The sequence below is a fragment of the Phyllopteryx taeniolatus genome, chromosome 9 (genome assembly GCF_024500385.1).
Source record: "Phyllopteryx taeniolatus isolate TA_2022b chromosome 9, UOR_Ptae_1.2, whole genome shotgun sequence".
Classification (NCBI taxonomy): Eukaryota; Metazoa; Chordata; class Actinopteri; order Syngnathiformes; family Syngnathidae; genus Phyllopteryx; species Phyllopteryx taeniolatus.
Genome location: NC_084510.1, coordinates 994062 through 1021183, shown reverse-complemented (window position 1 = coordinate 1021183; position 27122 = coordinate 994062). Strand labels below are relative to the sequence as shown.

At 40.7% G+C, this 27122-nt stretch overlaps 1 protein-coding gene across 8 annotated transcripts in view; it reads right to left on the bottom strand.

Annotated features, from left to right (window-relative positions):
* setd5 (SET domain containing 5) overlaps nucleotides 1-27122 on the bottom strand; it is an 81955-nt gene that overhangs the window by 41314 nt on the left and 13519 nt on the right. For all 8 annotated transcript variants that reach the window (XM_061783973.1, XM_061783971.1, XM_061783975.1 and 5 more), the window contains 2 exons: nucleotides 4889-5165; nucleotides 1144-1246 (listed from right to left, as the gene is read on the bottom strand). In XM_061783973.1, the coding sequence (XP_061639957.1) occupies nucleotides 1144-1246; nucleotides 4889-4959 (174 nt within the window). In that variant the 5' untranslated portion in view covers nucleotides 4960-5165. The remainder of the gene's footprint in view (nucleotides 1-1143; nucleotides 1247-4888; nucleotides 5166-27122) is intronic.

Below are 27122 nucleotides of genomic sequence, written 5' to 3'. Positions count from 1 at the left end.
AGTCTTTATTTGAACACAGATATCTCTCTATTTTTATTTACTTGCTCTTCTTGTGAAATGCAGCCCTAATTTTACTTTGTAAATGAGAGCACACTACACAGTTGTGCTCACATGTTTGATTACCAGGGCAGAATTTGTAAGGTGTGTACAATTCATTATTAAGCTCTAATATTATGATATCAGTGGCATTAAAAGAACAACAACAACAATACTATTGTTTATCATGAATGTGCAGTTTTTAAAAAATGTGCCACAGTATCTTGGCAGGCCTCAACAATATATTGAGAAAGGGCAAGAGCAATGGATAAAAATATTGCACAGTCTAAAAGACTGACAAATGTCATTTTATGGTTTTATGTCTCAAAAGTATTTTCTGTCAAATGGCAGTCTATTGTCGTACTAGAGCGGCTCCAACTACTGGAGACAAATTCCCTGCGTGTTTTTGACATACTTCGCAAATAAAGATGCTTCTGATTCTGAAAAAAATTTGCAATATAGCGGGACCTCAAAGCAAGTACTGGTAGCGGAGGATTACTGAATCTGTATTCCGTAATGATAAATTGCAGGGAGTCATTGTTACAGGGCGAGGACTCATTGTTTCCATGACATGTGCATCCCAGGACTCACATAGTCTCAAGTGTAAAAGGATCTATGAATTCTAATATTAATCATCTATTGTGCTTTTTCACGTGAAAGCAAACCAAAAATAATTTAGACCCATTCATTGTGGCTGAATTAGCCACAAATTTGGACTCAGCCTCTCGCCCAAAGATAGCTGGGATAGGCTCCAGCACTCGCCGGCACATCCTAGTGAGGAGAAGCGGTATGGAAAATGGATGGATGGATAAATCAGAAAGTTACTCACCAGTTAGTCAGTGCTTTTACTTGTTTTTTTGTTTTTTTTCCACTGAATACTTACTCTTAACTCAAGGAATTATTTGGAGGAGAACTTTTTACTTTGACTTGACTGACTACTTGGACTACATTGCAGCAAAGTTTAACTTTCTCCCACAAAAAGATATTTTGAAAAATGGGAGGGGTGTACTTACTTTTGTGCCGTACTGTACAAACGCGCGTGCATACGTTCAAATTTTGTATTTCACTGAATTTTAATAGAATAAGGAAATATGAATTTGTACTCACAGCATATGGTAGGCCCCGATACCCATGACTTTGTGCACTTCCACAACTGTGGTTGTTGAAGTTTTTCGCATTTACGGCAGGGCTTGCTTCAACGGACTCCGGGCTGAAATAAAAAAATTAAAAAAAATGTACTGTGAGGACAAATCTGCATGAATACAAGGCATGACAAATATATATATATACTGTAAATAACATTTCAATAAATTAGAATCTGGTAGAAACGTTCATCTATTTCAGTACTCATACATTCTATGGATTCATTAAACACTTGGAAATATCATTTCTAGAGGAAAAATTCCTGCCTAATTACTGCATTCAAAATAAGTTTCAATGTTTCTTGATTGTCACGTAATATTTTAGTTTCTAGAGATGGTGAATTTTAGGTTTTCGTTTGCTGTAAAGTACAAACACCATACAGTATAATTGAATAAATTGCGAAATATTGCACTATGTGTTGTGCATCTCGATGAGTTTCACTTTTTGAATTGAACTATCCATCCATCCATCCATTTTCTGAGCCGCTTATCCTCACTAGGGTCGCGGGCGTGCTGGAGCCTATCCCAGCTGTCATCGGGCAGGAGGCGGGGTACACCCTGAACTGGTTGCCAGCCAATCGCAAGGCACATAGAAACAAACAACCATTTGCACTCACAGTCATGCCTACGGGCAATTTAGAGTCTCCAATTAATGCATGTTTTTGGAATGCGGGAGGAAACCGGAGTGCCCGGAGAAAACCCGCGCAGGCACGGGGAGAACATGCAAACTCCACACAGGCGAGGATGGGGATTGAACCCCGCACCTCAGAACTGTGAGGCTGATGCTCTAACCAGTCGGCCACCGTGCCGCCTTGAACTAACTAAATGGACCTATATTGTAGACAGACAGACAGACAGACAGATTGTTGATTTGAGTGTAGTTTTCTTTAAATAAAATAACAAAATTAAAAAAAAATCTACATAAAATATCCCATAATGACAAAGTAAAAACATATTTTGAGACAGTTGTGTAAATTTAAAAAAAGATGTAAACATTCAAACATAATGAGTACATAAATATTGACATCCTTTGCTATGACACTCAAAATAAAAGCTCAGGTGCCTCTGATTTCCACTGATCATCCTTGAGACGCTTCTACAACTCGAATCTGGTCCGCCTGTGGTAAATTCAGTTGATTGAACATCATTTGGAATGGCATACACCTGTCTATATAAGGTCTCATAGTTGGAAGTGCATATCAGAGAAGAAACCAAGCAATGAAGTCTAAGGAATTGTCTACAGACCTCTGAGACCGGATTGTGTCAAGGCACAAATCAGGGGAAGGATACAAAAGAATTTCAGCAGCATTGAAGGTCCCGAAAAGCACTGTGATCTCGATTATTCGGAAATGGAACCACCGGGATCCTTCCTAGATCTGGCCGTCCGACAGAGCTGAGTAATCGGGGAAGAAGGGTCTTGGTCCGAGAGGTGAACAAGAACCCTATGGTCACTAAGGCGGAGCTCCAGTGATCCCTTGCGGCGATAGGAGAACCATCCAGAAGGTCAACCCTAGCTAACGCACTCCACCTCCGCCTTTATGGTTGAGTGGCCAGACGGAAGCCACTTCTCACTAAAAGGCACATGGCAACCCGCTTGGAGTTTGCCAAAAGGCACCTTAAGGATTCTCAGACCTGCACAAACGAACTTTTTGGCCTGAATTGAAGAAGACGAGGCAAACCTCATCACCTGGCTAACACTATCACTACTGTGAAGCATAGTGGTGAGAGCATCATGCTGTGGGGCTGTTTTTCTGCTGCAGGAACTGAGCGACCAGTCCGCATAGAGTGTAAGATGACAGCTGCCAAATACAGAGAAATTCTTCGAGAAAACTTGCTCCAGAGTGCTCTGGAACTCCGCCTCGGGCGTTGTTTCATCTTCCAACACGACAATGACCCAAAGCACACGGCCAACATAAAGGAGTGGCTTCAGGAGCAGCCTGTGGATGTCCTTGAGAGGCCCAGCCAGAGCCTGGACTTGAATCAAATCGAGCATCTCTGGAAAGACCTACAAATGGCTGTCCCATCGACCTGACTGACCTTGGGAGGATCTGCAGAGAAGAATTGGGGAAAAAATGCCCCAAAACAGGTGTGCCAAGGTCGTAGCGACATACCAGAGAAGACTTGAGGCTGTGATTGCTGCCAAAAGGTGCTTCAACCAAATATTAAGCCAAGAGTGTGAATACTTAGGTACCTATTATGTTTAAATGTTTACATTTTCAATCAATCTGCAGAACTGTCTGAAAAAAGGTTTTTACTTTGTCATTAAGGGGTATTTTATATAGTTTTTTTTTTGTTTTTTTTAACTATACTCAAATCAGCTTTAGAATAAGTGTGTAACATAGCAAAATGTGGGAAAAAGGGAAGGGGTGAGAATACTTTCTGTTGGCACTGTATCTCTACCCATCTATCGTAAGGTGTTGCCTTCTGGGACAGTTCGAAAGCAGCTTTGCTGATGCAACTATCAGCAATTGTTTCAAATGTCCTTAAATCCACCCAGTTGGTCTGGATTCAGGAGGGGGTTCAGAAAACACTTGGTAAGAGTTATATTATAAGAGTTATATATAACAAAGGGAGGTTCATTATTTATTTAGCGCTCACATTTATTCTATTTATATGACTTATTTACAAGGTGACATTTTTTTATTTTTTATTTGAGTTTTAAAAAAAAGGACAATGCTTGAGAATTAAATGTTCAAATTAAGGAGATAAAATACAACTATTTGTATTCAATAATCAGTTGTGTTAAGTTCTACTTTTGGAGAATCATCAACACGTATGAGTGAAGGGGTACTCATGGTATGACAAAATTGTTCCAGGGGTACACAATACAAAAAAGGCTGGGAACCACAGCTTTAAGCTTTTGACACTATTCGAATTTATTGAGATGTACCTGGACACGATTAGCCACTAGATGGAACCAAAACCCAGAAATTGGTTCCAGAAGGCTGAACAAGAATTTAGCAACCAGAATGTGGGTGTCACTTTTGTTATGCAACTCCCTCTGCTTTGCACAGATATATTCCAACAGTGAAAAACCGTTCCCTTTCCCTCCAGGATCTCCAATGAAGAAAATATCTTCAAAAGAAGAACAAATATTTTCAAGTGCTCGGTTGAAATCTCGACCGTTTGTATTCCTCAATAGGTGTTATACATTTTTATTAATATGAAGAACAAAATTTCATGACAGACATGGGAAGATGGGACTGTGAACTATAGACAAAACAATCCAGGAACTCCTCAATACAGCATGATGTCTATTGTTGCTAAATCAAATAGCAACCTAAAAAAAAAAAAAAAAAAAAAAAGGAAATTCTTGGGATAACCTTAAGAATGCCCAGGTTACTCATAACAAATGAAATCCCTGTAATGTAATGAATGAAAGTAATGAAACTCCACTGTGACACAGTAAAACTGTTCCGGCATAAAAGGGATACAGATCCTCCATTCTGCCGAAGAGGAAGGGGGGGGGGGGGGGGGGGGGGGGTACGGACGGACGGACGGACGGACACACACGCACACACACACAAAAAAAGGAAATCACACACACAAAGGAAATCCCTGTAATGTTATGGACAGAGTGTTATGTGAATGTATTATTTATTATACCTAAAAGGTAGAGAGCAATGTTTTTAGTTTGTGGTGTTGCTGGGAGGAAAAATATTGACATATATACTGGTGTCATAATAACTCATTCGCCAATGATAACTTACTCTGATCCAGCAGCCATTTCTGTGTAAGACGTTTCAGGTGTGTTGACTCCCAGAGCGATTACTATGCTCATGACGTCCAGCACAGCGACACTTGGGAGGAAGGGGAAGAGGGGGGAAGGGAAAGGGGAGGGGGGAGGGGAGAGACAGGATGGAATTGTGGGGGGAGGGGGGGGGCAATAGTGGGGAGAGAAATCACAGGGCTCCTACGACAGTGACAAACCGCTCCAATGGTGGGGAGCCGCTGAGCCGTAGCCCTCGGCGTGCGGTCATTGGGGACCTGAGGACAGAGAAGAGGGGAATGGAGGCAGTTGTTACAGAAATGGATACATTTATTTTGCCAGACATGAAAGACAGATGTGTCTGATGTAGACAAACAACACATTCCAAACGATTTCGTATGTAGATATTGGGTTATTTTAGGGCCAATTAAAACAGCCATAAATCTACTAGCTTCAAAACACTGTAAATTACACCTGTGCCCTTACTGGTGTCTGTCAAAATAAGCTATCTACAGCAAGTAACCACAGTCTACCGTAAATATGGAACATTAAAATTTCAATTAATGTCGGCTTTGTCATCATCGAGTGAACAATTAATTTGACCAAACTTCAACCTCATAGCTTGTTGCTAGTCATAAGATACTGAAGCCAATTTGGGTCCTTTGGGGAGATACGGGCTCTTTGACAAGTGATGCTGGCTGCTTGTCACATTTTGGAGATGCCACATGCCGACGATGTCAGGCTTTACTGAACCAATTCAGCCTGATAAATGAGACTCGATGTTTGTCTAATTAGCAACCATGTTTTTGTAACGCCTCTATGAGGCATGGGCCAGTTACCGGTTTCAAGGGATACCATGGTTTTAAAAAGTCAGTTTCAAAAACGTTAAAACTTTCCATCAGTCATTGAGGGTGCCGCGACTTGGAAAACGATGGACATCACATTCACAAGAACATCACCCACCACTCTTTAAATTCAAGGTAAGGTTAAAATATTACGCGACGATAACTAGGGGTGTCCCGATCCGATATATGGGATCCGAAATCAGTCCGATGTCAGGAAAAAAAAAAAAAAAAAAAAAAAAAAGAGTAGCGGATCAGATCGGACAAATCTAAAATCGCCGATTTTACCGTTCTTATAGAAGCAGTCCATTCCATGCTCCACTTCAGTACTTATATCCAGCAGCATGCAAAGCCACGTGATCACAACAACAGGCTGCTAAGGTGCTACCTCAGTAACAAGGGTTAAGAGTGAATGTTGCTTGCTTAAAGTTGTTCATTGACACTGCAGTTCAATTTCACTGTAAAATGGTCCAGAAGACCCTGAAGGCTTCTTGATACTCGCGCGTACGGCGACCGTGCTGACGGCACTGCGGCTGTCCCTCGCGTAGTTTGCCTTTATACTCGAGCGCAACCCACACGCGCTTTTGTGACAATAGGACACCACATTTGCGTCTGCATTTTTTGGGCTATTTCCGGTAGCCGTTTTTACTTTCCATTCAGTAACAAGGAACAAAGCAACAACAATGGCGACCGCGACAGAACAAATGTACCTAGATGACCAGATGATATGTTTAATTATACTGCAAAATCGATCGAGAAGGCGGCGACGTAGATGATATGTAGAACCAAGGGGCACGATGTGTACGGCATCACAGCATGTGACTATAACAGACCAATCACGAGGCGTTCGACGCGGAGCAACTATTTTTGTCGGGTGCGCAGCAAGCTACGCAGAGGTGCCGCACGGCGCAATTCGTCGGTCGCGTGATGCAATGCGGGCGTTGTCGGCAGCGCGACCGCGGGAGTATAAAGAGGTCTTGAGGCGCAAATTAAAAAGTTAATGATGTCAGCGCTCAAGATACAGTCGACAAGATTACATTTCACCGTGTTCACCGATTGGGAGGCCCTCGTCCAGGAAAGCGACCACGTCCCATCATTGCAAAGTTTGAATAGTTTCAGCAAAAAGTGTTTGTGAACTCAAAAGGTCGTGAGCTCAAAGGGACCTCGTTAGGAATGAACGACCAGTTCCCCAAGGAAATCAAAGTGAGGCGTAAAATCTTCTACTCAATGATGAAGAATTACCGTGAGAAAGGCAAATGACCGTGGCTAGTTGTCGATAAACTATATGTCGATGGCCAACTGTTTCGTGATGCCGTCACGCCTTGTCTCTTCGAGATAAGTACTTCTTTTGATCTGCTGTCATTATTAATTGTCAAAAGCGTATTATATTTTCTTTCATTCTTATGCCACCAGCATGAATACTCACTCCTATGTCTGCTTTCTTGCTCTGCTTGTTTCCACACACACTAAGCACACAAGTCGCTCAAAACTCTTCTTGCCCATGACAACCAACCACCACACACCATATTATCCCCTTGTCACTAATGTTTGTTTTCTATGTTCAGTGTTTGTTCGTTACCCTTCTATGATCCCTGGCTTTGCTGTACTTAAATATAGCATCTCTATCACCCTCTCAAAATAACATTTGTCAACACAACCCAGAAAAATCTCCCGAAAACTGTCAAAAAAAAATACAACAGAAAATACATAGTAGCCAATCTATTTAAAATTACGACACCCGCACCCATTATATGTCACACTTAACTTTTGTGTCATGGAATGTCAATGGCATTCGATCACAGGCAAAGATAATTAAGATTATGGATTATATCACTAAACTTAAAATAGACCTCCTCCTATTACAAGACCTTATTGAGTCAGAAGAAATATGCCTTATTGACTCTAATTTCCCTCAGGCTATCTCGGCCCTTTATAACTGCAGACAAAGAGGAATCTCAATACAAGTTCATAAAAGACAACTTTTTAAAATAAATAGTACAGTAGCAGATCCAAAAGGCCGATACATAATTATACAGGCTACAATATTTAACAAACTTTACACAATTGTCAATGTATACGCTCCTAATAAAGATGATCCAGCCTTTTTTCACAGGCTCTTTTCACACTTGCTAAACTTGTCAGCCAATTCTACAATTATCATGGGAGGTGACTTTAACCTTCCCCTAAATCTCCTAATAGATCGTTCAAATCTCAAAAATAGCAATCAGGCACAATGCCCCACTATACTAGAGCAGTATATGGACGACTTTGGTCTTGTTGACATAAAACCGTAGAAAAAGAGAATATACATTTTTCTCGTCGGTTCACCGCTGTTTCTCAAGAATAGATTTTTTTCTCTCAAACAATGTACCTCCAAAATACATCCAATCATCATCAGCAACCATGCACCAATTTTTCTCAATCTAAAAATTGAGCCAAGTCTGGGACCCCCACCAACATGGCACTTTAACAGATCCCTGTTGAAGGACCCGGATTTTGATTCTTTCGTGAGTCAAGATACACTAACTTTGAGTACAGTAATAAATCAGGAAATTTTCTTGCGAACCAACTTCAGCGCAATAAAGAAAAGACATTAACTACAGCCATTCAAGATTCAAACGGCAAGTGTACAGCCAACGCTATAAAAAAATTTAATATTTTACAATTATTATAGCAGCTTATGCGCATCTTCGAACAACCCAGCCCAAAAAGAATTTAAACTTTTATTAAGGATCTAAACATTCCACAATTAAATACACAAATTAAAGACACCCTTGTGTTCCTTTAACTGTCACAGAATTACGTAATGCACCAAAAAAAATATGCAATTGGGATAAGCGCCTGGCCCGGACGGAATCGCCGTTGAATTCATTAAACATTTCTGGCCAATACCTCTATTTTTCAGAACAGTCAAGGAGATAAACGATAAAGGTCAAATAAGTAGCCATATGAACACAGTTTCAATTAAATTATTAATAAAGTCAGGTAAAGACCCCACTCTTCCGGTTAATTATCAGCCCGAGACTTGAAAAGGTACTCCCGTCGATAATCCACTATGACCAGACAGGCTTAATTCAAGGTAGAAGTTCCACAAATAATGTCAGACTTCTGTTAAATTTAATAACCATGTCACAGCGTAAAAATCTAAATGCAATCATCATGTCACTTGACGCAGAAAAAGCTTTCGATAAAGTTAACTTGGCTTTCCTGTTTGCAGTACTGCGCAAATTTATACATTGGATAGCAACATTATACAGGTCGCCGAAAGCGACAGTCACCACAAATAGGATTACTTCACAAAGTTTTACTTGACAAAGACAAACCAAACAAGGATGTCCACTCTCACCAATGCTATTTGCAATATTTATCGAACCTCTTGCTACCGCTACACGTCAGAAGGCTAATATTACTGCTGTTGGCTGTCAAACTCCTGAAGTTTGCAGATGACACCACTGTCGTCGGCCTCATCAAGGACGGTGACGAGTCTGCATATCGACAGGAAGTGGAGCGGCTGAAGCTGTGGTGCGGCCGACACAACCTGGAGCTGAACACGCTCAAGTCTGTAGAGCTGATCGTGGACTTCAGGAGGAATCCTTTGCCACAGCTGCCCCTCACGTTGTCCAGCTGCCTTGTGTCAACCGTCGAGACCTACAAGTTCCTGGGAATTACAGTCTCTCAGGACCTGAAGTGGGCGACCAACATCAACTCCGTCCTCAAAAAGGCCCAGCAGAGGATGTACTTCCTGTGGCTTGTGAGAAAGCACGGCCTGCCACAGGAGCTGCTGAGGCAGTTCTAGACAGCGGTCATCGAATCAGTGCTGTGTTCTTCAATCACAGACTTGTTTGGTGCCGCTGCAAAAAAGGACAAACTCCGACTACAACGGACAATCAAAACTGCTGAAAGAATTGTCGGTACCCCCCTACCCACCCTTGAGGATTTGCACACTGCCAGAACTAAGACAAGAGTGTGCAAAATCCTCCCGGACCCTCCACATCCCAGTCACCAGCTCTTCCAGCTCCTTCCCTCAGGTAGGCGGTACCGATCAATGCAAACTAGAACTAGCGGACATTCCAACAGCTTATTAACCTCTTGCGATCAACTTCTTAAACACCTAACCTACAATTCCATTACAACATGCTGGCAATTTTTTGACTTGAGTTCGTTGTCACATTTCTGTGCGGCCAATTACATATTACTCGTGCACTCACTGTAGTAGTCTCGCCACGCTGCACTATTTGCATATCTGTTGTTGACCAATACTGGCCCCTCATGCCAGAGTAGCATCTGCTCCATTTGCACACTGATTGAGGAGTATCTGCAACATTTGCACAATCAACATTTTCCCAGATTATCGCACTACTCGTCACTTTAAACCGCATACACTCTTTGAAGTCTTGGCGCCCTTTGCACAATGGTCATTGAACTGGACTATTGCAATATTAGTCATTCAAAATGCTCTAAGTGCTAGAGGACTCTGCATCTTTTGCACCATTGTCAAAAAAAAAAAAAAAAATGTACCGGCATTACCTGACAACTAGCAACCCTTTATTGCTCAGTGACTGTTTTTTTTTTTGTCAATGTCTTTATGTCTCAAAAGTGTTCTCTGTCAATTGACTGTCTGTTGTCGTACTAGAGCGGCTCCAACGACCGGAGACAAATTCCTTGTGTGTTTTTTTGGACATACTTGGCAAATAAAGATGATTCTGATTAAAGGTATCTGCCCGCTAGTGACAGAACACAAACTCAATCTGTATGCTGATGATATTATTCTTTATTTACAGGAACCCAAGTCTTCTCTTCAGACAGTCTCCAATCTCATGAAAACATTTACACAAATAGATTACTCTAGCAACTGGACAAAATCAACAATACTCCCAATAATAGCAAACTCATGGACTCCTGCAGATCAAATCCCAGATTACCCCATTCCTATAGGAAACATTACGTATTTAGGGATTAATATTTCGCCAAAATTTACAGAGCTAACCAATTTAAATTACACACGACTTCTGGAAAAACTCTCAGCTGATTTAAGACACTGGAATAACTTGCCGATACCACTACTGGGAAGAATAGCCACAATAAAAATGAAAACATTACCTCAAACAAATTATTTATTTTCAATGATACCATTTAAACCCACATTTAAATGGTTTCAAACATTAGACTCTGATGTAATACATTTTTATTCAAAAAATATTATGAGTCAAGCCACTCTTCAGAAAAGTAAACAGGAGCGAGGCCTAAATGCTCCCAACTTTAAGCACTATTATTGAGCTAAGCGATTACAAGACCTCATCAAATGGAGGCACCACAATGAGGAGTATCATTCTTGGCGAGAATTGGAACAAATGGACTGCAACAACATCAAACTCCCATTTCTTTCCAACAAGAAACATCCTCCTTAACGGCTTGGTGGAAAAGTTTAGTATGCGCTCCCATATTTGGCATAATCCAGATTTCAAAATGTATAATATACCCCTTCATTTTAGCACATGGGAACAACATGGAATTGACCACCTACAACAACTATTTAACGATAATGTTTTTAGGACGTGATGAACTGTTCCAAGAATTCCAAATAACAGGCGGAAACCTTCTTCAATACAATAAATTAAAAGCAGCAATAAAAACAACAACAATACCAACAGTCGAGAGTACCTTCGAACTGCCGGAGTTTGTCAAGCAAATTGTGAAGCTTCCTCCGCAAAGTAAAACAAATCTCTCAAAACTTTATAAACTACTTTCATGCACTTACCAATCAAGACCTTTCCATGTCCGTTGATCGTAACTACTGGACACAGGTATGTAACAATACGTTTAGAATTTCAAAAAACCCAAATATACAGTTTTATACGATATAAAGTGCTCCATAGAACACACTTTACTCGGTACACTATGCATAAGATGGGCTTCTCTCCATCTGATATTGTGGGGCGTGAAGGGGTGTGTGTACCAACAAAGTAATTTCGTACATTCAATAACAGCAAACCGTGGTTCACTGCCAAACTTAAGCAACTTCGCCAGGCTAAAGAGGACGTATATCGAAGTGGGGACAGGGCCCTGTGTAATCGCACTAGAAACCAGCCGACGAAAGAAATTAACATTGCAAAGAGAAACTATGCAGTTTAGCACTAACGAATCTAAATCAGTCTGGCATGCATTACAATCGCTAACTAATTACAAGCGACGATCACCCCAAACTGAGAACAATAGTAGACTAGCCGACGACTTGAACACCCTTCTACTGCCGATTTGAAAAGGACACTTTCACACCCACACAGCCGCACCACCGACCATAAGCACACCTCTGCCTTCTGCGTTGACCCTCCACGAACAGGATGTGAGACGCATCTTCAAACAACAAAAGATTAACAAAGCGGCAGGTCCAGACCTTGTGTCCCTATCCTGCCTCAAAGTCTGTGTGGACCAGCTCGCTCCAGTCTTCACACAGATCTTCAATAGATCTCTGGAACTGTGCGAAGTACCATCCTGTTTCAAACGCTCCACCATCATCCCAGTCCCCAAGAAACCTGCAATCTCGAGTCTGAATGACCACAGGCCTGTTGCCTTGTCATCTGTGGTCATGAAGTCCTTTGAACGCCTCGGTGCTGGACCACCTCAAGAGCGTCACAGGTCCCCTGCTGGACCCCCTGCAGTAGGGAGTTCGGGAGTTTATTGATGATGTCACACATGGTGGTAGCAGCAGAATGTATTCTGAAGTCGACAAAACCATTTTGTCTGGCAATTTACAGAAAAATGCATCCAAACAAATTGGGAGAAGCTTCATTATGCAACAAGACAATGACCCAAAACACTCCCAACACAACAAAGGACTTCATCTGGGAGAAAAAGTGGAAGGTCAGACTGGCCAATTCAATCACCGGATCTTAACCCAATAGAGTATGCATTTTACCTCCTGAAGAGGAGACTGAACCCCTAGAAACAAACAAGAATTAAAAAGAGGCTGAAGTAAAGGTATGGAAAAGCACTTCAAATGAAGAATGCCGTCTTGTGATGTCAATGGGTCGCAGGCTTGATGCAGTTATTGCAAGTAAGGGTTATGCCACCAAATATTAAATTTTACTCACTTTAAGTTAATTTAATCATGTCTGTTCCAATAATTTTGCTCACTTGAAAAGTGGGTGGCTTCAAACAAAAGGTGCTCTTTCCTGAGTTCTTTAACACATCTAGATGTAAATACCATGAAATAAAAACTGGAATTCTGAACTTTTGTCTCACATTCATGTTTTGATCTGAAACCCAAATGTCTTCAGTATACAATAAAAAAAAAAAAAAGGAATTGACCTTGTCGTTCCAATACTTTTGGAGGGGACTGTGTTCATCTTTTTTACGTAAATAAAATGAACTACTCTCAAGATTCTTTATTTTTCAGTACAGACACTTTAAAACAGTTTACAATTTTTTTATTTTGTTATTTAAATAATCAGGATCAGACGATATGAAAAAAATATATTGTGGTCATTTTATTGCCATATTGCCAAGCTCTCGGGTAGTAAGTACACAGTTAAAGCCATAAATGCAATTTTACAAACAATTGGCATATTTTTTTTTTGTTTTTCCGCCAAGAATTTTCATTTCGGTGCATCACTAAGAGCGAAGCGAAGTATTGCTGTAAAACAGAATACAGTCATACCTTAGGTTTGGTTAGGTTCCGGACCACGGCCGCAATAGATGGATTCCGCAAAGTAGCGTGCGTACGCTGACTTAATCTTTTTTTTTTTCATCTCCGTGTTGGGACAATCCACGCTTAATGTAATTTTTTTTATGTTGCTCAATGTCACAAAACTACGACTAATCGTCACCAAAATGTATGTAGACATCTCTAATTATGCCCCCCTTCCTGATCTGAAAATATCAGAACGAAATCCCAAATATTTTTTAATTTTATGAACATTAAGCGTTTTCCTCCCCATAGGAGCTCACTATACAGAAAAAGCTTAGGGTCTCTTAATGTCACAAAACTGCGATCAATCGTCACCGGAATATATTTGTACGTCTCTACCAATGCCCACTTCAACCTTTGAAAATATCAGAACGAAATCATTCATATTTTTGGATTTTATGGTAGTTAGAACGGCCCAACTCTCCATATAACTCACTATAGGCCTACAGAAAAAGCTTAAGGTCGCTTAGCGACACAAAACTGCAACCAAACTTCACCAAAATATAGGAGGTAAACTGTACGCTGTCAAAGTCTTCCCGACTGATGGTGAGGCTAATGGAGAAGCTAGCTAGCATAGCCCTACAGCCCCACCATAAGTAAATATCTCACTATCCCGTCACCGATCACCCATTGCTTTACTTATTTAAAACCTATTACCAATTCTAGCTGCTAAACTTGTCACAGGAAATAAAAAGAGATTCCATGGTAATGACGTCACATACCGTCATCGTCATGGGTAACTAGTAACTGTATCGGAATACATTTCTAAAGTAACCCTCCCAACCCCCGAGTATGAGGAATACTCAGAAAACCCTCACCGAGTCATTTCGCAAACACGTGCCACATGACAAAGCAAGTAAACGTTGGCAAGACATGAAGAATGCCATCAAATGCAATTCTTTCTGCAGTGTCCTAGCCAAATTTGTATGCCAGTGTGTGCTGGAGTGACAAACAAAAATCTATTTGGGTTGAATATCATGGAAAAGTTTATTTATTTCCAGAATTCCATTCAAAATGTTAAACTTTCATAGGTTATAGATTCAGGGCCCACAATTTAAACAATTTCAAGTATTTATTTATTTTTTTTTTTTTTTTACATAATTTGGGCTTCCAACTCATAAAACCCACAAAATCAGGAATTCAAAAAATTTGAATACTGTGAAGAAATCAGCCCAAAAATCTTTTAAACTGAGTTTCACACACTGATCATCGACTAAACTCAAAGCACCTCCGCAGGTTTCCCCAGGTGTCATTAAATTGCTTCAGTTTGGTTCAATTGTCTCAGTTGGGTTCAATATGGGGAAGACTGCAGACTTGACAACTGGCCAGAAGACCATCATTGATACCCGCCATAGCATAGGTAAGCCACAAAAGTTCATAGCTAAGGAGGCTGGCTGTTCACAGAGTGCTGTGTCCAAGCATATCAATGGAAAGTCTAGTGAAAGGACAAAATGTGGCAGGAGAAGATGCACTGGCAAAAGAGATGACCTTGGGTTTCAGTGGATTATCAAACAGAGAAGATTCAAGAATCTAGCAGAGATCCAGAAAGAGTGCAATGAGGTAGGAGTCACAGATTCAAAAACCACCACAAAAAAAAAAAAAAAAAAAAACACCATATTCAGGCGCATTTGGGAGATGGGCTACCACTGTCGGGTTCCTCGGGTCAAGCCAGTTCTGAGCCTGAGCCAATGAAGGAAGTATTTCAACTAGGCCAAGGAGAAGAAGGACTGGACTGTTGGCCAGTGAGTGGTCCAAGGTCCTCTTTTCCGATGAAACTAAAGTGTGCCTTTCATCCAAGAATCAAGGTCCAAGGGTTTGGAGGAAGATGGGTGCAGAACACAGACATCCAAACACCAAAGGCATGAAAAAGGCGACAAAAAAAAAAAAAACATAGTGGGTGGGTTTGCGGGAGGATCCCCGGGGCCCCCGCAGAAATATATTTTTTTATTTTAACTTAAATTAAGTAATCTGGAAGACTGAAGAGTACAATAAGGCAAAAAAATAAAAAAATTATCGCGCAGAAAAACATTTACACCGCTCAAGTACATGTTGATGTACAAATTTAAGATCAAAATTGTGTTTGTCTGTTTGTTCTGGCCTCCAACTTGAGCCAGGCCCATCTCCACCTGCACCGGAGTCCTGCTTCAAGCTGTGCCACATGAATAGCATCCTCCTCTTTAAGCACTCTCATTCTGGAAAATAATTGACTAAACTCATTGTTTCACGTCATTTTTTACAATTACCAACTTCAAAGGCTAATCCCAAATGCATCCTCCAAGAAAATGTTACGTTTTTTTTTTTTTGGGCCATTTCTGAATTTGAAGTTAGTTCATTCTGTGTTGTGACATAACCCCTAACATCGCTCCGTCCCTTAATACATTTAACATTAACATCCGTAAACTAATTAGATAATTGTAGGCGCGTTTCCTAACTAATACAAGATGTACTAGCGGATCAGCCCTTGTCGCCGATGTTACATGTGCTTCGCGGTTCCGCTGGGACCACAACGTCAACACGAAAATACAAAAGACCAGTGCAACAAATACGACACTGGCTGATCTGATGAGCAAAAAATGTTGCTTAAACGTAAGAGTAGCAATAGAGGATGTCTGCTCCAGAGTAAAGTAGCCAAATATTGTACTCAAGTAAGAGCACTGTTACTTGATGATAATATGACTCAAGTAAAAGTAAAAAGTGGTCCTCCAAAAAAATTTTGCAGAGTAACTAGTGAGTAACCTCAGATATATATTTTTTTAACTACAGCATGAACATCAATAAAATAAAAAATGTTTTTACTGCAAGGTGTTTTCTCAAGTTATAAGTGGGCTGAAATCTCCACGTTAGGCGAGATAGTGCCAGACAAATACAACAATACATGAAAGCTGTTGTTTTTGTTTGTCTAGATGTAAACACGAGTAGTGCACTGTTGCCTTCACGGTAATGACGACCTTCCCAAAATGGCCACCACGTAGGGACGACAATCAGCCGGGCTGGCTTATCTAATGTTAATACCTATGCCCGGGAAGCCCAATAGAAGACGTTGTGTGAAGTCATGTGCCTTTCTTGTGTTGTTTGATTGGTGAACTACACAGCTGAAGCGGCGGGCGGAAGTGTTTTTTCTGGTGTCGTCAACTCCTGTGACTCCAAAGCAGGACCCGAGCGCACAGGCGGAACCTCAGGCCGATGCGCTTTCGCATATTCGTCCGCCGCGGAGTAATATTCAGAAATTACATCTGTGTGTGTATGGTGGATGTGTGGAATGGATCTAGCTGCCAGAGTTCAAGGAGTACGAAAGAGCCTATGATGACGACAGCGACCCCCATGAAAAACTCATCGGATCTGTATGATTCACGTAAATAGCTTATTTTGAGTTCAAAACGGCAAATTTCGCCAAAAGGCGACTGATTTGCATGTATGAATAATTGCTCAAGTACTGAGTAAAAAGTGAATAATGAGTAACTGGTGAGTAACTTCTGATTTTTTTTTTTAACCACAGCATGATCATCAATAAAATAAAAAATGTTTTTTACTGCAGTGTTTTCTAAAGTTATAAGTGAGCTGAAATATCCACGTTTGGGCAGACAGTGCCAGACAAATACTACAATACATGAAAGTGTTCATCTAAATGTAAAGCGTTCGCCATTCCCTTTGTGGTAACGACGACCTTCCAAACATGGCCGCCACGCAGGCGTGACAATCGGCCGGGCTGGCTTATCTCTTGTTACTACCTATGCCCGGGAAGCCCAAAAGATGACGTTGTGTGAGGTTATGTGACTTTCTTGTGTCGTTTGATTTGGGAACTAGACTTAAAAGTCACTAGCGCTTAAACTGGATGCGGAAGTCGAAGTCATAGTCTCGCGTACGAAATAGGTGATAAATAAGCAATAACTGGTAAATCAAAGTAGCGAGCAACATTTAGATCATTGTAATGGAGTAAAAGTACCGTTACTTCTTAACAGCAGAAGTGTTTTTCTGGCCTCGTCAACTCCTGTGACTTGTCCAAACCAGGTCCCGAGCGCACAGGTGGAACCTCAGGCAAATGCGCTCGCATATTCATCCACCGCGGAGTAAATATAAAATGTGTGACTTTTTTTTTTTTTTTTTTTTACCGTGACAAGGACAGTCTTACGCAATCATAACGATGCACACAGTGTGCTTTTTGCTCAGTGTAGTCACTGCGTGACATATGGCCAATCTGATGATCTGTAAATTGCAAAACAAAAGCATCTGCCTCACAGTTCTGAGGACGTAGAGTTGGGCATCGAGAATCGATTGGAACCGGGACTATTGTTGCGATTCCCCCGAAATCGTACAAATTAAAACATTTCGGTTCCCAGTTTCGATGCCTACAGTCTGCCCGCCCTTGAAAAAGAAGTGGCGAAAACCAACGAAGAAGAACGTGCACGAAGACGTGCTTGTGCCCAATGGCGACAGGTGAACAAAAGTGTCTTAACTTTGTTAAAACGAATGACCAGTCGCCTCAGTGCAACACTCGGAATAAGATTATACTATGCAAAGGAGGCTTTCACGATGTGTAGCATCTGCCGTGCTCCGATCCTCAGCCTACGCCGCATGGAGCTTCAGTGAGGTCAACTCTCAAGTCAATTGGGTGCGTGAAACAACAAAATAAGTCGATGTCAACATTGAGACAGCTAACAAGGTAAACGGTCGGTTGCACCTTTGCACTGATGGTTTTTAGCGTTTATTTTAGTCTTCAAACCAACGTGAGCGGCGATGGGAGGAGGGGGGAGCTTAACATTGCGCTAAAACTTCACTGTAGCAACTTTACACCACGATGAATTCGGACAAAATTCACATAAACGTTGTCTCACAGTATCACAAACACTGACCTTGTGCCTCATCGGCGGGTAGGGAAATGAATCAGCATTTTATAGCATTTGGTTCCATCCATATAAAAACAAAAAATTAATTCACCGGTGCCGTGTGAAATTACTTTTCGTGCCAAAATGCTGGGCTCCAGTGCGTACCCTTCAAAATAAAAAGCTACGAGCTTAAAACAGGAAGTCAAGTTAAAACTTGCACATATAAACCATTTGACGTGATGAAACAGTCCCGAATAACTTTGAACAATGCTATTTTTAACTGAAACAATTAACCGACCCTAGTGAGGAGAAGCGGTATGGAAAATGAATGAATGAAAGGTTTCTTCATTTTAGTTTGAACAAATAGAACACTTCCAAAACGTGTAGTAGTACTAAGAATATTTGCCTTATTCCTTGTCAGCTGGTCTAAGCTCATATTTGCACAGCCAAGAACCTAATAATTTAATATGTCACAATATGCCAAAATACTAGTTGTTTAAGTGCAGATGCACAAAGGGTGTTAAGTGGGAAGTTCCCACTGGGAGCTCTTATTAAAAGTGCATAAAATACGTGAAAAAAAAAAAAGGTTCTCAACAAACATAACCTCTAAAACGGTTCAGTTAAAATTTGTTAAATTAAGTTAATTAAGTTTTGAGACTTCACTGTTGTATCAAGATGCCAAACAGAAAAGGGGAAACTCAAACTTGATTTTTCTTAAGTTTTAGCACTTTATTTGAACTCTCTCTTTTTATTTACTTGCTCTTATTGTGAAATGCAGCCCTCGTTTTGTTTTGTAAATGAGAGAAGATTACAAAGTTGTCCTCATATGTTCGATTAGCAGGGCAACATTTTTTATGTGGACGTCTTTATTATGCTCTAATATCATATCATATATCAGTGGCATAGAAAAAAAAAAAAAAAAAACGATACTGTCGTATAGCTTGGAAGTTTTTGTGAAAATATATTCTAAAAATGATTTGCCATCGTTGCAGGCCTAAACACATAATATATCGATAGAAAGCAAGAGCAATGGATAACACAAAAATATTGTACAAACAGTATAAAAGATTTAAGAGCAACAACTAAAAATCTGCAATGTAGCGAAACTGTGACGCAAGAACCGCGATGTAGCGGAGGATTACTGTACAGTTGTGCTCATAATTTACATACCCTGGCAGAATTTATGATTTCTTGGCCATTTTTCAGAGAATATGAATGATGACAAAAACCTTTTACTCATGGTTAGTGCTTGGGTGAAGCCATTTATACAACTGCGTTTACTCTTTTTAAATCATAATGACAACAGAAACTACACAAATGACCTGCTCACAAGTTGAAATACCCCAGTTTTCAATCCCGAGCATTGCCCCCTTTAACATCAATGACAGCTTGGGGTCTTTTGTGGTAGTTGTGGATGAGGCTCTTATTTTCTCTGATGGTAAACCTGCACATTCTTCTTGGCAAAAGGTCTCCAGTTCGTGTAAAATCTTGAGCTGTCTTGTATGAAGTGCATGCTTGAGATCTCCCCAGAGCGGCTCAATGATATTGAGGTCAGGAGACTGAGATGGCCATTCCAGAACCTTCACTTTATTCTGCTGTCGCCAATGACAGGTCGACCTGGCTTTGTGTTTTGGATCATTATCATGTTGGAATATCCAAGTACGTCCCATGCGCAGCTTCCGCGCTGATGAGTGCAAATTTTCCTCTAGTATTTTTTGATAACATGCTGCATTCATCTTGCCATCAATTTTTGACCAAGTTTCCCGTGCCTTTGCAGCTCATACATCCACAAAACATCAGCGATCCACCTCCATGTTTCACAGTAGGAATGGTGTACTTTTCATCAAAGGCCTTGTTCACTACTCTCCAAATGTACGTTTATTGTTGTGGACAAAAAGTTCAATTCTGATCTCATCGCTCCAAAGGATTTTGTTCCAGAGGTTTTGAGGCTTGTCTCTGTGTAGTTTGGCATATTGTAAGCATGGTTTGTTGTGGCATGGGTGTAGTAATGGCTTTCTTCTGGCGAGTCGACCATGCAGCCCATTTTTCTTCAAGTGCCTCCTTATTGTGCATCTTGAAACATCCACGCCACTTTTTTTTTTTTTTCCCCAGAGAGTCCCGTATTTAAGTTGAAGTCATCTTTGGGTTTTTCTCGAACAATTTTCCTGGCCGTTGTGGCAGAAATTTCTGTTGGTCGACCTGATTGTGGTTTGGTTTCAACAGAATCTCTCATTTTCCACATATTAATTAGAGTTTGAACACTGCTGATTGGTAGTCTCAGTTCCTTGGATATCTTCTTATATCTCTTTCCTGGTTTATACAGTTCAATTACCTTTTCCCGCAGAACTTTTGACAATTCTTTTGCTTTCCCCGTGTCTTAGAATCCAGAGATGTCAGTGTAAGGGTCTGCCAGGAGCCCAGAAAACTCACTGAACCTTTATACACACACTGATTACAAGCAGACAGATCACAGGTGTGCATGGTTACCTTTAGTAGCCATACAAACCCATTTGTGTCAACTTGTGTGTTATCAGGCCAAAATCTCAAGGGGATGTACACTTACGATCACGGTCATTTGTGTAGTTTCTCTTGTCATTATGATTTAAAAAGAGTAAACACAGTTGTTTGATCATAAATGGCTTCATCCAAGCACTAACCATGAGTGAACGAAAAGTTTGTGTGTTATCATTCATATTTTCTCTGAAAAATGGCCAAGAAATCATAAATTCTGCCAGGGTATGTCAATTTATGAGCAGAACTGTATCTGTATTCCGTGATGATGAGTTGCAGGGTGTCATTGCTCCAGGGCTGGGACTCATTGTTTCCATGACGTGTGCATCCCGGGACTCAGTCTCAAGCGTAAAATGATCGAGGCTTCTACGACTTCCACATTTTTCATCCGATTGACAACATTCCAACTTCAACATATTCCGAAAATTTACACCAAGGAGAAGGAGGCATCCATTTTTCTCATTAAAAAAATTCCCACATTTCACACAAATCCACATTTTATACCCCAAAATTCCGCATTCACTTCCAATGACACATTCAACAAAATAGTTCCACATTAATTCACATTCCACATTCTAAATGTTCATCTCATTCTGAACATATTCAAAACACATTCCCACATTTAAACAATTCCTACAATACCCAAATTTCACATTTTTCACCCAAATTTCATATTTTCCCACATTAAAATACCCACATTAAGACATATTCTACATTAGTCCTGCCTCCAACATTTCTTAACCGATTCAAACTACAAAATAATTTCCACATTTCCTACATTGCCAAAATTCCACATTCAAATACCCACATTAACACGTATTCTACATTAATCCCCCTTAAACATTTCTTGACCGCTTCAAACTAGAAAATATTTTCCACATTTTTCCCACATTCTACATCATTTCCTCCCCTCCAACATTTCTTGACCCATTTAAACCATTCCAACTACAAAATGTTTCACTTTCCCAGAATTACCACATTTCCCAAATTCCATATTTTTTCAACATTCAAATACCCACATTTTTCCCACATTGACACATTCTACATTATTCACTCCTCCATGTACATTTCTTGACTGATTCAAACCATTCCGACTTCAAACTGTTCAGCTCATTCAATGTAATTTCATATCAGTCAACATTTCAGAATTCACATGCAATTTCTTCAGAAACTGCATAGTCTAGTTAGTTGGAAGAAGAAAAAAAAAAACCATACATTTTAATCGCATTTTGTGTTCCAAACAATGCGCAACCTTTGTTAGTACACTATTTCCTGGTACACCCATTACACTGACGCACATGTCAGAGCTCAGTTTAGTCAGATACTAAAATTGTTTGAATTGGATGAAACAGCGCTGCGAGGGCTGATGGGAGTCAAATTTCATTTTTTTAAAAAAACTATCAGACAGAAGCCATGAGAAGTGTGCTTTTGTGCAAATTGTTTGAGCTTCTTGCCTATGGCCCACGGCCGTGAAGCAAAGCTGGGAGTGGGGAGCGGGACGACGTGTCAATGCATTCCGTTTGTGGACGGCAAGAAAAGCAAAATAAACGAGGGAACTTCATAGGTAAGATTTTTTTTCCTCATTTTCAAACATCCTTTATTAATGGCACATGCTTTGACAAAAACATAAACCTCGTGAAAATCAGTTGAGAAAAGAGCAAGTTATGACTTATTTTCAAAGTACTATACATGCATTGCATTTCATGGGAACGTAGCGCCACGTAACTGCCCGCGTAGGCACATCCTCACTTTGTGTCTGCAAAGCTTGTTGCAGCGAGCACACAAAAATTGCGACAGACAAGTGCACCTCAATAAGTTAGAATACTGTATTGTATTTTAGCATTGCAATTCCAAAAGTGACGCTCGTGAATTATACAGTCATCCAACACAAGAAAATACTTTTCAGAAAGCCAATTCCTTATTTATGTAGTTCTTTATTTTAAAAACATGTCATGTTCAGCTGTTAGGTCAAGCCGAATGGAGACTGCATCCCTTTGATGCGAGAACAGTTTTCCTTTGCAACAGTGCAGTTTTATTTATACTGCCACTATTTTTTTTTTTTCTATTACAAAGGATATTTATTGAAAACTGGCCAGAACGAGGTTTTAAAAGGGAGTGACAGAAAGAAAAGGACATGACAGTAAAAAAACAAAACATCAGGGCGCTACCTTTAAGAAGGATAAGCAAAAAAATAAAAATGTAAATAAAATAACCTATGCATAATACAATGTCATATTGGATTCGAGTTTTCACCCTGTGATGGAAGATTCTTTTAACGATTGAGTAGTTTTATGAGGGGGAGAAAGTTGTTCTACACAGTCTTCCACACCAAAGGCAACCATTATATATATTTTTTTCAAAATGATGTCTGCACAAGATTTTCCAGCAAATAACGAAGCAGAGTCCGACATTAAGCCTTTTTGAGTGGTGGCCTTTTCCACCATGAGCCAAGTTGTGGTGGCCTTGTCAGAACCAGTACTTGCCTCGTATATTCCTGATATGTTAAATTTGAGTCATTATTTTGTATTTAGCCTCTTTATACTGTATTATTTTATTTGAGACCCTTTAAGAAATTGTTAGTACAACTGCATTCATGGCTATGACTCTGTTCACCACACTAAAATCAAGGCATTGCAATTGCACAAATAATAATGCTTCAAAGAATAAATCAATTACAAAATAATTAAAATATTTACTTAGCCATGACATTCCAACAATGCTTTATCTTGTGCCTTGATGTTATGTATGCTCTACGCTATGTATATTATTAGGGTTGGGCATCGAAAATCGAGAACCGATGGGAACCGGACTATCATTCCGGTTCTCCCTGAATCGTTCAAATTCACAAATTCCGGTTCTCAGTTTTGATGCCTACCGTCCGCCGACCCCGAAGTAGAAAGTGGCGAAAACCAACGAAGAAGAACGGACACAAAGACGTGCTTGTGCCCAACGGCAGCGGTGAACAAAAGTGTTAACTATGTTAAAATACATGACCAGTCACCTCAGTGCAACACTTGGATTAAGATTATATTGTACAAAGGAGGCTTTCACCATGTGTAGAAGTCTCATGCACTCCATCCCGCTCCGAGCCTCAGCCTACACCGTGCAGAATTTAAGTCAGTTGGGTGAGTGAAACAATAAAATAAGTCTATGCCAACATTGAGACAGCTAACAAGGTAAACGGTTGGTTTCACTTTTGCACTGATGATTTTTAGCATTTATTTTAGTCTTCAAACCAACGTGATGACAGACACAAAAATAAAATATAAGTTGTCTCATCGGTGTATAGGTAAAGAAATCAACATTTTATCATAGCATTTGGTAAAGAATGTTCATTTCATGCATCACTAATTTTGAGATTGTTATATTTTGAAATACCTGCAAGGAAAAGTAATGTATTGCTTTGTGATGTTTATACTAGTTAAACTAGTAGTGTCGCTAGTCTCCACCACTGCTGTTTGTTTGTAAACATCACGTTAACTGCGGCGCACAGCGCGAGAGCGCTCGTGCTTGTTTTACAAGGAAACCATGAAGCTTCAGGCAACCGATTTCTAGCCTCGCGATATCTGGTCCACAGCCCTACAACCAATGTATCTAAGGGTTCCTGGCAAACGTTGTATCGATAGTCCAGTCTGCTGCCGACACAGTTGTATCGCTCACCTTTACGATAGGATATCCGGTCGCATCATGTTATCGTTCCCAACCCTAATGCCGTCCAGGTGCTGCCAGATAGATGTGCTGGAGCGGAGCATGGAATGGACTGCTGGTATAAGAGCGGTAAAATCGGACCTATTAGATCGAGTCCAATCCGATCCGGTACTCGCTTTCGACCGATTTCCGATCTCAAAGATTGGATCAGGACACCGCAAATAAAAGAGTTTACTCTGTGTCTATTTAATCTCTAGGTTTTTTTCTTATAGTTTTTTTAAACTGAACTCCAGAAGTACATGGTTTTCTAATTCTAATTTATTGAGATGCACCTCTTCCCATTGGCTCACCACCTGTGAAGAGGCCATAGGTGCCGGGTGCAGTGGGAGCTGGGCGGTGGCCGAAGGCAGAGACCTTGGCTATGCGAACCCCGGCTACAGAAGCTGACTCTCGGGATCTGGAACGTCATCTCTCTGGCAGGGAATGACCGCAAGCTGGTGTGTGAAGTCGAGACATTCCGACTAGATATAGTCGGGCTTGCCTCCACACACAGCTTGGGCTCTGGTACCAGTCCTCTCGAGCGGGGTTGTCTTTCTCCCACTCTGGAGAGGCGCTAAGCAGCTGTGCCACAACCAGAGCCACAACCAAAGCGAAACAACCAAAGAGTAATTGATGGAGTAGGCGACCGCAGCAGTCACTTAGCTAGCTAGAAAGGAGGCAGCTGTTCCCTGCCAGAGGTGAGAGGCGCTAAGCAGGTGTGGGTGTACTTCTTGCCCTCCGGCTCGGCACCTGCACATTGGGGTTCACCCCGTTGGATGAGAGGGTAGCCTCCCTCAGCTTTCGGGGGGAGGGACAGGTCCTGACTGTTGTTTGTGCCTATGTTATGTACAAAACTTCAGTTCAGAGTACCCACCCTTGCAAAAAAAAAATGCAGTGTAATTCTACTACAAATTCAAAGAGGCACAGGTTAATTTGTGAAACATTTCTATCACTTCCTTCATGTCAAATGTGCGTGAATTATTTTATGATAAGCATCTTATTGACCACCGGTTTCATTTGACGAAGCACTGCTTGTAGCGGAGTATAGCACAGAGTCCCGAGTTACGCAGATGCATTGGGTCATTAGTAGGGCTATACTGTCCACGAATCGGTGGAGACTTGACTTGGGATTCGAGTGGGTGTGGAAAAGCGATCAGGACAAATCTTAGAATATCATACTACTTTATTCTGACAAGAGCTGTAACTGCGGCCACGCGGCAAATAAAAAAAATACAAAATATTTTTAGATTGTGTTTACGACTGACAGGATTTTGACTTAGGCCTCTTTATACTCCCACGAGCATGCGGCCGACAACGCCCGCATTTCATCACGTGACCGACGAATTGGCCCGCGCGTCTCCTTGCGTCACTTGACGCGCACACGGCAAAAATTGTTGCCGTGTGTAGAATGCCGCGGAGATCATCTCTCGTGATCGATCCGTTTTAGTCGCATGCTGTGATGATGTAATCAGCTTTCACGGAGTAGGCGTCCAATAGCCAAGCTCGAGGATATCTTCAAGATTTAAGTTAGTCGTCGTGTGCATTTGAGTTATGGATAGCCAAGAAAATAGTGTGTTTTGTGTTTTATGAGACATTACTAAAACAAAGGCTGAAAATTAGTTGACACTTATAACATGTACCCTGACTGAATCAAGTGTCTTGGCTATTGACTTGCCTCGTGTTCCCGAGCACTGTAGTTTGTTAATGATAAATATCTGTTGGCGCAGCAAAAATAGCATATTTTAACTGGTTCTCGTGAACAAAAAAGTAACTATTGGCAGATAAAGTAACTGTAATCTGACTATTGTAATATAAAAAGTACTTATGGCGTCACTGGAGCACATTTTCTGAGTAACGCGTTTTGTAACGCGTTACCAGCATCACTGATTTCAGGTCACCATAGCATCAATAGAACCCCTTACTCCCCTAGAATCACATTGGCACATCCCATCTGTTCTCCATCCTCCGGGAAATAACCTGCTAAGACATAGATCGAAAAAGAAACCAAAATACAAAGCTCCATGAATTGTTTTCATTTTAGCAACGTGAGAGGCTGTTCTGGCTACAGCTATTTTAAAGTGACCAACTTCAAGCTCGACACAACAACCTGTGTTCAGACATGCAAACACCAAAGGCATGAAAAAGGTGACAAAAAAAAACAATTTAGGGGGATACTGAGGGGATCCCCCGGGCTCCTGCAGAGAATTTTTTTTTATTTGAACATAAATTAAGCAACCTGGAAGACTGAAGAGTACAATAACGCAAAATAAATTTTCGTCACGCAGAAAAACATTGATATACACCACTCAAGTACATGTTGATGTACAAATTTAAGATTAAAATGAAATTTGCCTCATTTCTTTGCTTTTTTGTTTTGGCCTCCAACTTGAGCCACGCCCATCTCCACCTGCACCCGAAGCCTGCTTCAAGCTGTGCCACATGAATAGCATCCTCCTCTTTAAGCACTCTCATTCTGGAAAAGAATTGCCTAAAATCCTTGTCTGTTTCACTTCATTCTTCACTATTACCAATTTCAAAGGCTAATCCCAAAGGCATCCTCCAGGAAAATATTAAGTACAATATTTTTCAGTTTTTATTGGCCATTTCTGAATTTGAAATTAGTTCATTCTGTCTTGGGACAAAATCCCTAACATCGCTCCGTAGCTTAATACATTTAACATTAAC